At 57.3% G+C, this 14,690-nt stretch overlaps 1 protein-coding gene across 1 annotated transcript in view; it reads left to right on the top strand.

Annotated features, from left to right (window-relative positions):
• The first annotated feature begins 1,571 nt into the window (after positions 1–1,571).
• CA5A (carbonic anhydrase 5A) overlaps positions 1,572–14,690 on the top strand; it is a 31,321-nt gene continuing 18,202 nt past the window's right edge. Inside the window, exons 1-2 of the mRNA XM_021705169.2 lie at positions 1,572–1,800; positions 6,222–6,419. Of these exons, the coding sequence (XP_021560844.2) occupies positions 1,644–1,800; positions 6,222–6,419 (355 nt within the window). The 5' untranslated portion in view covers positions 1,572–1,643. The remainder of the gene's footprint in view (positions 1,801–6,221; positions 6,420–14,690) is intronic.

Genomic DNA, 14,690 nt, shown 5'->3' with positions numbered 1-14,690 from the left:
TGATCGAAATGATGTTTGGGTCTGCTGTGGGGCACGTGCAGGACCGCCAGGGCCTGCAACATCCTCTCAATAAAGCAGAGCCCTGCCGTGCGGCTGCAGGGGGTACAGGGAGACCCCAGAACCACGGGGACAGCCAGCGGGGCAGTCTACCTCCAGTAGGGCAGAGAAGAAGGCAGAGCAGCTGAGGACGGCCAGGGACATGCCGCTGAGAGCGCGGGGGCCTGTGGGGTGCCGCGGACGGGCTCACCGACGCCGGGGAGCCGCGTTCGGCCAGGGCTCAGCCAGGGCTTGGAGCGCTGAGCTCAGCGCGGGGATGGAAATGCCTGTATCCTAAGTGCTTCGTGGGCATCAGCGTGTGGAACCCTGATGATCACAACAGAACCTTTGCTGCTATTCCCTACCATACAGATGAGGAGACTGAGCCAGGAGTCAACGAATGAACGAACGAACGAATAAGTGGATGAAGCCACCCCAGGGTGGGCACCTGTCTAACATGACCCCATGCAAGAAACGCACATATACTCCAGAGCTGGGTTTTGATGCTTGCAAGCAAGGCGGTCAAACTCACGAGCCAGCAGAGAACTGGCTTCGGCGGCAGAGCAGTCTGAGCGTGGGGCCCCCAGGGTCCTCGGGAGCCCACACGTGGACCCAAGGTTCACAGCCCCTGTTCTGGGGGCCAGGGGGCTTTGCAGATCTAAGATTCCAGGATTCTATGATAAGTCATGACATCCCTGACCCTTTGACGTTTATAAGCTTAAACCCCCCCCCCCCCCACACACACACACAGAAATTAAAATCATTCCGTACGAACCCTCAAGTATCCATTTCACGGCAAAAGTGTCCAGAGGAATAAACTACAGTTTAGTGCAGAGTAGGGTGTTTTTGTTATCTGGCATCCGAGAATATTACCAGTTGTTCGTTCAGGGTGACCACCAGATTCTCTGTCCCAGTGTGGACACTTTGTGCGTGAAAGGGGCACCATCCATATTTATGCTGAGACAAGCACGCCAGCCAGGACATCTTACTGCAGGCAGAACGAATCTGGATCAGATCATGTCCATTTGTGGCAAGCGGGCACGGGCTGCTTTTCCAGGAGCCCCGGGCAGAAAGGGGTCACCTGCTTGCCTGCCCCTCCATCCCAGCAGTGCTTTGGCTAACTCCTGTCCCTGCACTTTTGAACCTGCTGTTCATTCCCTGTGCATACACACAGTGTGGCCTGGTGCCGGGCCGGCCTTGGGTGGCCTGAGGCCGAAGAGCCGAGGGGTAAACACCCAAGAACGGCACTTTTCTCTCTCCTATTTGCTTCTCACCTTCTCTCCGGTACTGGCACTGGGCTCTCCGTAATGTTCTCTTAACCCCCTGGCACGCTCTGCTGTTTACCAGATCAAAGCTCAGTGAGCCCGGGGGCTGGCCACAACGAAGGCCACTTGTCCCAGAGCACCCACCCCTAAGCCACACTGAACATCATCCAGAATGCTGGGGCAGGCATGGGTTGAAATTTAACCATCCGGATCAGGGGGTTGGGTGAGTTTCTACAAAAAGAGGTGGGCCAACCCCATCTCATGGTCGTCCCGATCAAAGCGAGAGCAGATAGTAGGAAAATCACCCTCTTTTCGTTGGGGTCCGCGGGGAACAGACCCAAGATGCTAAGGACCCCAGTGTTGGGCAGGAGCCTTCAGAAGTCCTCTGGTTTCTCCGTCTTGGTCAAGCAGATGTGGGGGGCTCTCCGCAGTCATCTGCGAAGGCCAGAGCAATGGTGCTCGCAGGGTCCCTGTGCACAGAGAAATCGGAATGACACTTGTAAGTAGATCCTTGAATTTCCCCAGATGCGGTCTGACATTTGGCTAATTCTGTAGTGTGTTCCAAAATGGGAGGCAGTCAGACCGGACTGCTTGGGTTCAGGTTCCCACTCTGTCTCTTTTCCTCTGGGTGACCTTGGGCAATTCCCTTAACCTCAGCTCCTTGGGGCCATCAGGAGGGTGAGATCCTCAGAAGAAGACTCGTAGCAAGTGCTCCCCAAGATGAGCTGTTATTAGGAACATCCAGCCCCGCTCCAAAACCCATCAGGCAGAGAACGTTTTCAGCAAACCTGCCATAAACAGATCATGCAACCAGCTCTGTCCAAAGACTGCCCCCGGTCCGCCGCACCCTAGAGGCGCCCGTCCTTAACGCCCTGTGACCTTGGACTCATGCCTCTCTCTTTCTGGGTCTCAGATTTCCCCTCTGTCAAAACAACAAAAAAAAGGCTGGCAGCAAGGTCACTTCTGAAGGTCACTTTTCTGAAGTATCTGCACTTCCCAGGTTTGGACAGTTGAAAGAGCATGGTGTTCACAACCAGCGGCTCCTGAGTGTGGGCACTCGGGACAAGTGACTGTTGTCAGAGGTGAGAGCGGGGCCAGCGGCTTCGCTGAGCCCCAGTCTCCACACCTGTAAGAGGGGAGGACTGTGTGTCACACGGGGTCACATAAAGATGGAACAACAGGTGGGTGCCTGGGTGGCTCAGTTGGTTGGGCGGCTGCCTTCGGCTCGGGTCATGATCCTGGAGTCCCGGGATCGAGTCCCGCATCGGGCTCCCTGCTCGGCGGGGAGTCTGCTTCTCTCTCTGAACCTCCCTCCTCTCATGCTCTCTCTCTCTTTCTCTCTCTCAAATAAATAAATAAATAAAAATCTTTAAAAAAAAAAAAGATGGAACAACAGGCGTAGAAAGCCTGCCACAGCCCGGGCTCTCAGTGAACATTACGGACCCTTACTCAGAGTGGGTCCCAGACTGACAGCAGCATCCCCCCCTGGGAGCTTTCTAGGAATGCAAAACCTGTGCCCACCCTAGACCCATCTGTGAATTTCAAACCATACACAAAGGCCCTCCCACCTGTGCCTCCTCCAACCCCAATTCCTGGAGGTCACTGGTGTGTCTACTTGAGAGCTCAGCCTTCCGGTGCTTTCCTCCATACTCATAGAATGTGTCTACACATTCACAAGACTTCTCAAAAAAATAAAAAGTGACCCCACTGTGCATGTTGGTCGGCACCTTGGCTTTCTCCAGTGTCCACTGGAGACATCTTCACGATTGTCCCTCAGCACCTGTCCCCTCTTTCATACTGGTACGACTGTGAAGAGCATCAGACCACCTAGACTGGAATCCTGGCTGTGTGCCCCTAGGCAAGTCTCTTAACCTCTCTGAGCCCCAGTTGCATCGCCTGTAAGAGGTGGGTAATCACAGTACTTCCCTTACAGAGCTGTTGGAAGCAGAAATGAGGTCAGGAATGGAAAGGCTCAGAACCGCGCCGGGCACCTTGCCGACGCTTGCCAAGTGCTATGTTGTATGGATGTCCCTTATTTAACCATTACCCTGTTGGGGGACATTAGGTGGTACCCAGTCTTTAACGATTACCAACCCCATTCTCACATATCTGCACACACGTATGTAGGACTGAGTGACATTTTGTGCCGAGCGCCTAAATCCGCTCACACCCTGGTCTCCCAACTACGTTCAGGAGAACCGAGGGCTCGGTGGTTACTCCCGAGTTCCACAACGCACAGAATATATTCTGCCAAACCGGGGAGACTGGGGCTTCCTGGGACATTTATGCCTCCAGTCTAGTGTTTTGTGTATTGGTATTCGGCAGCACATTTCCCTTGGGGAAAAAAAGAAAGTTTGTTCCTAAACACATTGTTCCCCCCTTCTCCGCGGGAGATCTGCTCCGGGACCCCCAGCAGGCGCGGGACTTTATAGGACTGTTCTCTCCTATACGCACACATCTACAGCAAGTTTAATGTACTAATTAGGCATAGTACGAGATAAACAACACAACCTATAACAAAGTAGAACAACTCTAACGTAGACTTGGAGTAAAGTTATGGAACGGTGGCCTCTCTCTCAAAACAGCTGAATCTACTGCACTCACCTTCTGGCAAGGACATGAGATGATAAAACGCCGTCATGGCGAGAGGAAGCAGGGTGAATGACGTAGGCACCGTGACCTGAGGGCGTTAGGCTCTCAGGGACCCGACAAGGACCCGACCCCGCAGCAGAAGGAGTGTCCTCTGCTTTGGGTCCGTGGCGGATCGCTGGAGGGTCACTGAGGCGGTGGACAGAGACACTGCGGGTGAGGGGGGCCTTCTGTATGACTGAAAATCACTGGTGGCTTGGCCTAGTGAGAAAAGACAGCGCTACAGAAGGTTCCGGAATCATTCCAGGCGGGCGTTCTCCAGCCCTGCTTCCGTGCGTGCGGCTCTTCCTAAGCCTGGGATTGGCGGCATCCACACTGGCAGCTGACACCCGGCCACAGCGGGAGCCTTTCGGCCATGGAAAGGGCAGACGCCGCACATGAGGGCATGCCACTCCTCGGGAGAGCTGCTTCCTACCGCGCGGCGTGTGGCCGACGTTCCCGCAGGCGTTTCTGGCTCCTGCGTCTGCCAGGAGGCTTTGCTCTGTCCAGATCTGTCCCACGCGGCCCCCGTCCTTCCCTGCCTGTGGGCCAGTGCGTGACCCACAGAAGAAGCGCCATGAATACTGGTTGAGATCAAAAGGGGATAACATTTTACTTTTATTACTTCCTGGCAGAGACCGGCGTCGATTAAGGCAAGACCGACCTTGGGCACAGCAGCGTGGCCCTGGGGGTACACAGCCAAGGCGAGAAAGCGCGGAGGCCTCCTCAGGTCCAGGCGCCTTGCCCGGGCGCTCTCAAGGATGAGCTGCCCCCCCCCCTTTTTTTTTTTTCCTCTCCCCTTACCTTCTTTTATTTAAAATTTTTTATTGTTATGTTAATCACCATACATTACATCATTAGTTTTAGATATAGTGTTCCATGATTCATTGTTTGTGCATAACACCCAGTGCTCCATGCAGAACGTGCCCTCTTTAATACCCATCACCAGGCTAACCCATTCTCCCCCACCCCGCCTCTAGAACCCTCAGTTTGTTTCTCAGAGTCCATAGTCTCTCATGGTTCGTCTACCCCTCCGATTTCCCCCCCTTCATTCTTCCCCTCCCGCTATCTTCTTCTTTTTCTTTTTTTCTTAACATATATTGCATTATTTCTTTCAGAGATACAGATCTGAGATTCAACAGTCTTGCACAATTCACAGTGCTCACCATAGCACATACTCTCCCCAATGTCTATCACCCAGCCACACCATCCCTCCCACCCCACCCCCCACTCCAGCAACCCTCAGTTTGTTTCCTGACATTAAGAATTCCTTGTATCAGTGAGGTCATATGATACATGTCTTTCTCTGATTGACTTATTTCGCTCAGCACAACACCCTCCAGTTCCATCCAGGTCGTTGCAAATGGCAAGCGATCATTCCTTTTGATGGCTGCATAATATTCCATTGTATATATATACCACATCTTCTTTATCCATTCATCTGTCGATGGACATCTTTAGCCGCGCCCTTTTACTTGGGGGCAGAGACTATGTTCCATGGGGTTGGCGGCCCCTTCGCGCCACTCCACAAATGTAACCTAAGAATACGCCCTCCTCCCCACTGTGCACCTCTGTGTTGGGCAAGTTCAGTCTCTGGTGGGACAAGGACAACCTCCGCGACATCCAGCCACTGGCGAGTTCTGCGTGCGGCCCCGCTCCGTGCTGGCCTCCCCGATGGAGGGACGGGGGCGGGCGTGGTTCAGGAGGGTGTTCCGTGTGTTAAAGGTCACTTCGCATCAGACACAGTCATGACCTGTGTCAGCTCAGGGGGGCTTTGGGGAGAGAGCCGACCATGGAAGACCCCAGGCTGCTGGTACAACAGCGAATTAGAGCAGGAGGAGGCTGGGACAAAAGTCCAGGCAGTTACGCCGGCCCCCAAGGCCGTTGTCACCCATCCGTCCATGGTGAGAAGGCCGGCGACAGCTCAGAGCATCCTGAGGCATTGTTTCCAGGCCCTGAAGGCGGCCTGCAGGACAGGTGGCCACGTCTCTCCCCGGTGGGTGGGCACGGACTTCCTGTGACCACACCGTGACCATGACCACAGATCAAAACCTGATGGATGCAGCGCCGGAGTGTCGGTTGGCGGATGGTCCATAGAGGAGACGGAGCGAGGGCCCCGCACACACGGGCAGACCTGCTGGGCAGCCTGGTGGCCCCCGGGCTCCGTGTTGGGCCAGTTTCCCAAGGGCTGTCTCCTCTGGGGGCTCGTCTGTGAGTGTTGCTCCCTCCCCCCGAGGCACTAATAATTCTGACATCTCAGTGAAGGCCTCCTCTTCCTTCTCTCCGCCCCAGTGCACCCCCTCTGGAAGGGCCTGGCCTCCACACCAGGGGGCACCCGACAGTCGCCCATCAACATCCGCTGGAGGGACAGTGTCTACGACCCGCAGCTGAAGCCTCTCAGGGTTTCCTATGCCGCAGCCAGCTGCCTGCACATCTGGAACACCGGCTATTTCTTCCAGGTGGAATTCGATGACTCGGCCGAGGGATCAGGTGAGCCTGGGCCGGGGACGGGGGTGCTTTCTCTTCTCCCATCACAGCCCGAGAGCGGGGCCACACTGGGCACGGAAGGGGCCCAGGGCTTTGCTTACGCGTGGTGTTTGCGGGGCAAGGAACAGAGGCGTCTCAGTGTTGCAGGGTGGGAGGTGGTGGTCATCTTCAGGATTATAATGCACAGCTTCACTGGACATTCCAGGGGCTGGTCAGGAAGAAACGAGAGGCCCATGGCAATGTATGTAGATGGTGCGTCACAGAGAAGGGCAGAGCAGGTGGGGGTAGAGAGGGGAGGTGGCGGTGCGGCCTGAAGGCAGGGGAAGAAGGAAATTGTGCTGACGACGGGGCAGGGCATCCAGAGCCTGGTACCTGCGCTGGTTCTTGCCCCACAGACACCCAGGGCTGGGCGGGCAGGTGGCGAGGCTGTGAGGGTGGCCCTGGAGCCTCTATCCCTGACTGGGTCTCAGCACCTTCCCAAGGGCTTCGTGTGGACCCTGCCCTCAGAGGCTCACCGGGACGCTCACCAGGTTTGGGATGGAGGCTCCGTCGGGTCTGGGAAGGCGTTCACATCCGGGCTGCTGCTGGATTCCGTCTGGTGTTCCTTCAGCACTTGTTGGTATCCCTGTGAGCCCTGTTTACGCCGAGCCTGTCTTCCTTCCGGGAGTGGGGATCGCTGTCCACAGCGGTAGAGGGTGCCTCTGTGACCAGCCCCCGAAGAAAACCTTAGGCACCGAGGGTCTTCTGGGCGTCCCTGGGGAACATCACTTCACCCGTGTCTTCACAACTTGTTGCTGGGGGGGAGGGGCGCTCCTCGTGTCCCATGTGACTCCACAGAGACCACCGCGGGGAAGCGCTCAGCCTCGTACAAGATGGGCTGTGGTCACCGGCTCTGGCTGCTTCCCACGTGGTGGTCAGCGGCAGGACAGTGGAGTGGGGACTTGCCTTCAGGCCGATGCGGAATCTTCCGAACACAGGTCCCAGGGCCGTCAGTCTGCTTCCACCGTGAGGGGAAGGTCCGCCCCGCGCCCTGCGTTCTACCTTTGTCACGAGCCCTGGGCTTGGACTCCCACCCGTCAAAGTGTCCTCGAGATTCTGGGTCACCCTGCCTGGGAGACATCTGAGCAGGTACAGCGCCCACTCCGGGCACCCTGAACCACGTGCAGGCCACCGGCCAGCCTTTCCAGGGGAGGGGCCGGATGGTGAACGGACGCCCAGCTGCAATGGCCCTCCTCTGATGGACCGGCCAGCAGCGGGGTGCCGGCTTCTCCCTGGGCCAGGCCCTGCGAGGCGCTTCGCAGGCAGCGGGGCTCACCTTTCCAGGTGACTCTCTCCCCGTCCCACAGGTAAGAAGGAGCCCGCCTTCCCTGAGTAGCTGCCTGTGTGCCCAGAGCTGCTCACAGTGACCCTTAGCAATGCTTCTCACAGCACACGGCTCGCTGAGCGCCAGGGACCAGAACGCCAACTCTGGCCGATATTTGCACAGATGAACTTCCTGGAAGGATGAGCCGGGCTAACAACAGAGAGGAGGGCGAGCTGCATGCCCAGCTCCTGGAAAGCACGGGAGCCAGCCCGGGGCAGGGATGCACGAACCTATTTACTCAGTGTGCCAACCTTTCTTCTGCCCTTGTCGGTCTGTTCCAAGTTCAAATTCCCAAGGAGCAAACTAAAATTGGATTTTCAGGTTTAATGTGCACATTTGTATCATTTTTTAAAATTTTATGCAGCAACTTTAAAAGATTGAATAAAGAATAATAGCTCCTGGGGCGCCTGGGCGGCTCAGTCGGTTGAGCATCCAACTCTTGATTTCAGCGTTCCAGGTGCTCTGGTTCCGTGCTCAGTGGCGAGTCTGCTGGGGATTCTCTCCCTCTGCCTCTCCCCCACCACTCTCTCTCAAAAAGAAAAAAAAAAGGAATAATAATAGCTCCTGAACTTTTCATTACTTGGTTAACAGTTACGGGAATAATAATTTTGAGAAAAACAGATGTGGTTGGGGATGAGTTACCATAGAGTTCACCTCCTCCCATATGATTATTATGCATAGTTATGGGTCTTACTAATATCTATATAACAGGTTTATTTTCCTTTAAGTCGTAAAATACAAAAAGCTGTGAGGGTCACGTTGGACTTCTGTATGTGCATTGTTAAGAGACATTTGACGGAATCATTGACATCCCCAGGGGAAAGGGTCTGGTGGCTTGAGCGTGGCACTCTGACTGACATCCTCACCATGACCGAGACCCAGAGCGCCAGGATGCTCCGGGAAGTGGTGGTCCCCAGGGACATGGAGATGCCATTGCTAGAAGGCGGAAGGTTTGCGGGACAGACAAGTGGACACCCTCTTCAAGAAGCACGTCCATCCCGTGAATAACAGCATGGCCCCAAACAGACACCACAGTGGAGAGGCTCGGCGTCCTCACTCTCCTCAAGGAGAGACAGAGGCTGAGGGAAGGGCGGCACGTGAAGGGTCAAGTTCAAGCCGGGTTCCTGCGAGCGGAAAGCTCACATTCTGCCCCCACATCTGCCCTTTACCATCCCCTTCTCCGAGCCTACGCTTGAGCACTCCTTGCCATGACTGTGTGAGATGGGTGTTAGCTCCCCTTTCACAGATTAAAGAAAAATGAGTCTCAGAGATTCATGGCCAGAGGCCACAGAGCCCTCACGGCAGGATTCTCTGCCCTCCAAAGAAGGGAATTTTAGGAGCCTGAACCTCTGTGGAAAAAAATCTGCACCCAACATCCACAGAGATCAGGCATGAAGCCACAGACGCTGACCCCATGTGAACGGAGGAAAACGTTAGCACATGGGGAGAATGTTCTGGGCTCGTGGTCAGGTCCCCAGAGAGCCCGCAGCCTGCTCAGGGTCCTAGCCAGGCCCGTGTCCAGTGAGTGCACCCCAGCGGGAGGGCCGGCGGGCAGTGGGGTCGGCCTGGGACACCCATCCCTCACCCCGCAGCAAGAAGCCCACGCCCGACTCTCTGGACAGGTGGAGCGGGGACGCACCTGTGGTGCCTCAAGGGTGAAGCTGTTGCTGTTATGTTTGTATGCTGTATGTCTTACAGCACGTGTGTCTTGGACTCTGGATGATCCTGTGTCCAGCGGGAGATCGCGGTCAGATTTGAGGCTGGCAAACGAGGCTATTACAGATCATAATTACCCTGAGAATCACAAATCAAAGCCTCCTTTGGGTTAAGAATTTCCACCTCTTGAATTTTTACCCAGAGCATAAGTCACAGAACTGGGCATGGCCAGTCCAAGCAGCTCCCTCTGCTTCGGGGATCCGTCCAGGGGTGGGCGTGCAAGTCAAGTCAGACCACTGAGCGCCGGAATTCTCCTGGGAGATGTTGGAAGAGAACCCCTTCCGCCTGCGCTGTGCTGTGGTCAGCAGCTAGCCGGGGCCCCTGGCCTTCAGGGAAGAGCCAGGCCAAGAGCTGGAGAAAAACTGAGGCCTGAGGCCAAACCAGCCCCTGGACCAATAAATCTCTCTCTTTTGCTTAGGTCAGTTTGATGGATGATTCTGTCCCTTGTTTCCAAGAACCCTAATCCAGAAGACCAAAAGAAGTGGCTGAGTTGAGAGAGAAGAAATCGAAGGGATGCACACGTAGAGGATCGGCAGCCTCGTCCTTGTGCTTTCTGCCCAAATGCCACATGCAGTGGCAGATCTGCGAGGCCCGGGGTGGAGGGACCCTGTGCCTGACCCCCAGAGGCGGGCAGTCAGAGCTCGGGGCTTGAAGACGCCGGGTCTGTCCTCCCACGTGGGCCTGGCACTTCGGAGACTGGCTCGGGGAAGGCTGGTAAATGTTTGGCCCCTGGCCTTCCAGGACTTGGGGGAGCGACAGGAAACCATTTTAGTGTTTGCCACCTTCCCTGGTGTAAATACTCCCACTCAGCCGGCTTCAAGCTCCCAACACAGTCACTGATCCCAAGTGAGGCATCCTCTGTACCGGGCAAGACTTCTTCTTGGGTTGCATGTGGCAGAAACTCAACTCAGGCTGGCGGAAGCAAAGAGGAAGGAAACTCACTGGCTCAGACCCTGAGAAGTCCAGGGTGTGGCTGGGCCAGGTGGCAGGAAGACCCCTGGAGGAATGGAAGGAACGGAACTGAAGGTGGGAGGAATCCGAATCCTCCCCGTGGGCTCTGCTTTTCCTGGTGGAGTCATTCCAGGCAGGGGATTCCCAAAGGGGAGCAAAATGGCGCTTGGTGCTCTGGTTCCCCATCCTGACTGAATGGCTGAGAGAGAGACAGTGCCTCTGTGCCCCACGATTGCGGCTCGGGCCCCAGAGCTCACCCTCAGAGCCCAGTGTGGCTGCTGAAGCCCATCACGGCGAGTGAGGACGAGCCCACCCTGGAGCCAGGTGCCGTGCCCAGAAGTGAGGGTGGTCGGGGCGGGGAGGCACACTCTGTGCCCTCGCCGCTGGGCCTGACGAGCTTGCTGTTGACCCCAAGCTGACTGAGGCCCACCCCGGACTCAGGTGGCTTTCAGAGTTCAAGACTTTTGCACCCTGATGCAGCCAGGCCCATGTGTTGACCTGGTCCTGACCCCCACTTTTTGGCTTCTCCACCACCTTCTTAATCTGGTTCAAAGGGATCCAAACCCCCCACCCCGTCCGCCCGGCCACAGACCGAAAGAATTATCTGGGTGTCCCTCCCTGGCCATATAAATTACTAGATAATTCCCCCTGTGGCTCGCGTCCACACAGGCCAATCTGGTTTTACTTTACTTGTCGTTCTCCCAAAAACCCAGTTTCCTCTCTCCGTCTCTCCTGCCTGACTTCACAGGCCCCACGCCCCCATCCCCGGCTCGATTCCCAGCCTCTCCCCCCAACCCCGTTTCTACATCTTCTGTCTTCGCTCACCTCCACTGGAAATTGGGGACTACCAGGAGCAGAGGAAATTTAAAACGCAGCTGAACGATGGCGCGAGCTAAAACACGTTTGCAGTAAGAAACTGAGAATCAGGAGACGCGCCCATAACCCCAAAAAACCCCTGGGTGGACGGCAAGGAAGTGCCTCCTGAGCAAAAGAGGAAGTGATCGGGGAAGGTACATCGTGGAGAAGTAATGGCGCGGAATCTAGGATCGCTCAGGTCAGGTTACTCCAGCAGGTGACTGCCAGGAACTCAGAGCAAAACACAACCAGGAGGCCGAGACGTTTTCCGTCAGCGTGGAAGGTTCCAGCAGTTCTTCCAGCGGGTGAGGGATACGAGTGCTTGGAGATTGGAGCGCCAGCCAGCCGGCGATGATGAGTAACAGAAGTGGAGACCGCGGGGCATTCCAAGGAATTCGAGAGAGTGGCGCTGAAGGCCAGGGAGGGGGGATGACGCAGGGGCGGTGGGAGGGAGAGAGCTTCCTAGGAGGGGAGGGAGCAAGGAGGAAACCAGGGAAAGGCCGCCCCACCGTCAGACACCCCTCCCCACACACACAGCGCCTCACCCGGGAAGCCCCCTCGCCCCAGCCCCGCAGGGCGACCCTCCCATAAGCGGTGGCCGCGCCCGCCCGGTCCACCAGATGGGCACGTAGCGCTCGAGGCCTCAGGGAGGTCCCCTTGAGGAGACACGTGTGACGCACGTCCTCTAGCAAGTCACCTAAACTCTCTGACCCTCAGCCTCCTCCTCTGTGAGGGGAAGATCGGACCCTGGCTCGGGAGGATTGAAAGAGGGTCCTGGGAAGCGCCCAGCACCCTGTGAGCTGAATTAACACTCGGATGACCGGATGATCGCTTTTGCCCTCCCTGGCCATGAAAGGATCCCCAGGAGGCTCTGGCCACGTGCTCTTCCGACGGCTTCCACTGGAGGGAGCACGGAGAGGGCAGAGAAGCAGCTGCGGCCCGGCTGACGGCCAGGACTCCAGTGTTGTTTGTGTGACCCCCACTCAACCGGCTGAAGGAGAAAGGCGCCCCCCTGGCCTGTGGGCAGCCCCCGGAGGGTCACTCCCTTGCAGGGACAGTAATGGGCAAATGAGGCATCAGGCACCAAAGCCACATCGAAGTGGATTTTAAGTCACTAAGGTGGGGCCAGTGACAGCCTTTTATCGCCTAAATGACGGTTGCTCACCACCCCCGGTGCCAAGATATCCCACCTGGGCCGGTTCCTGCGAGCAGAGAAGTTTGCGAGCCTTCGACACGGAGATCAGCGCCCAGCGCACACCATGGGACCTCTGTCGATTTTTCTCCTGCAGCAGAGACAGACCTGCAGATCAGCGTGATGGGAAAGTCTGCCGAGGTCACTTCCATCAGCGGGGGGCCTGTAGGTACCCGCCAGAGAAGCTGACTTGAGCCACTGGAGCCCAAACAGAGCTGCCCAGACAAATCTACGGGCTCCCTCCTGCAAAGGCAGGCTGGAGATGGTGCAGGGGACGGGTCATGGACACGGCAGCAGGAATGCTGTGCCATCTTTCCATCCCCTGCACCATCGCACTCAGGACCCACGTCCCCCGGGACCCTTCCACCTGCCGGCCGGTGACCCCGGGATCGCGCCGTCCCCACCGGCCAGTGTCTGTATTGTGAACCACCCCCCCACGATGCTGCCCACTTAGAGACCCAGAGTCATCTGCACCAGGCTGAGGCAGGCTTCCTTCCTCCCCTCCTCTGCTCCTGCTCCCTCCTGCATCTCTCCAGATGGCCAGTTCCTCAGGCTTGGGAACAGACCTCATGCCGGGGGCCAGTCTGAGCCCCGTCTGGTCCAACACTCCCCCACCACCCCCGTGCGTCCGTCATGGCCTCGCCCTGTGGATCGTGGGCAGCTGTCTGACGAAACGCTCCAGTTAACAGGAATCAACTTAGAAATGGGAGGTGGGTCCCCTTGGGGCCCTCAGAAAGTGCTGCCCAGTGTGGAAGCTGTCCCCCCTCTCCCAGTCACCGACCGGCTGCTCGCGTTCCTTCCGAGGGCCACCCTGGAATTCATCATTCCTGCTCCACACCAGAAGCTACAATTGTGAATCTGCAGGACAGCCCCTTCTGCCGCTTTCTCGGCAAAGTCTTAGTAAGCACCCTGTGCGTGGGGAAGCCTTAGTCCCAAGACGCACTCCCTGCTCACCAGCAGATCTCGGGTCATGACTCACACAAAGAGCGAAATTGAAAGGACCCGTTCCCAACCCCGAGCCCGGCTGGCACCCCTGCCCGTGACCCCGCGCGGCCCTCGGGAGCGGGGTCCACTAACCATGGCGCGTAGAGCACAACAAGGGGAGGCTGTCTGGGGCGGGGACGGGGGGAGAGACCCATGGGGAGCGAGGAAGAGGAGGAGAGACTGTCAGGAGCCACAGCAAGGCCTTGGGAAGATGAATTTTGGGACCTTCTGAAGGAGATGCTGAACAGACGCATGGACGCCTTCAGGAGAGCCGCCACACACACGGTTAATCATCGGGCCTTGCAAGCGGAAAGCCTCCGTGGGCAGCGACTTCCTGGGCCTCCCCGATCCCAGCCGTCCCTGGGTTCCGCGTGCAGAGGGCCTCCGTCCCCACACGGCACGTTTCCTCCCCGCCCGCCGACCCAGGAGCAGACTCTGGGGTCAGGCCAGGGCAGCTGAGCAATCACACAGCTGAGGGCCTGGGCTGAACCTTGGTAATGCATGCATTTTTAAAGACCGGAACATTCCGTCTGTCGGCAAAGCCTCCGCGCCTGGGCCACGGCAGCACCTGCCCCTCAGTGCCCTGCAGGAACCCCGCGGACCTGCGGTCTGTGCCGCCATGGTGGCCTGCTCTCTCTCCCTCCTGCCCTCGCCACCTCCTGTCGCTTTCGGCCTAACGCCCTCTTTCTCTTCGTCCTCAGGGAGGCCCTCTGCGCTGCTTAGCCTAGGTCCCGCAGAGCGCACCCCACCGCGCCCCCGTCACTGCTCACGCTCACCACCAGCACACCGCCTGCCTGTCCCTCGGAGCCCAAGCTCCAAGAGGACAGGACTGCTTCGGTCCCCTTCTCTCTCCATCTCGATGCTCGGTAGACGGTACGGCACATCATAGGAGCTCCCCGAATATTTGCCGAGTGAATGAATGATTCTCCTTCTTTGGCGCCTCTGTGGCTGGCCGCGCCCCTTCTCACGGACACTTCCTGCAGATGGTTTGCCCCTCGGTGTCTGCGCGCGCAGGTCCTGTCCCGGCAGTCATCGCGGCGGCTTCGGGTCTCCGCGGGTCTCTGCTTTGATGGTGACGACAGTGACAGTTTTGGGAAGCACAGTACTACCAGGAATGATAACAGAAGGCGCAGTCACTAATGGAGCCCCTTCTGCGTCCCAGGGGCCGCGCCAGGGAGAGACGCAGAGAGGTAAAAACAGCCCGTGCAAAGCT

Source organism: Neomonachus schauinslandi, chromosome 16 (genome assembly GCF_002201575.2).
Source record: "Neomonachus schauinslandi chromosome 16, ASM220157v2, whole genome shotgun sequence".
In the NCBI taxonomy this organism is placed as follows: domain Eukaryota; kingdom Metazoa; phylum Chordata; class Mammalia; order Carnivora; family Phocidae; genus Neomonachus; species Neomonachus schauinslandi.
This window is presented reverse-complemented; position numbering and strand designations above follow the sequence as displayed.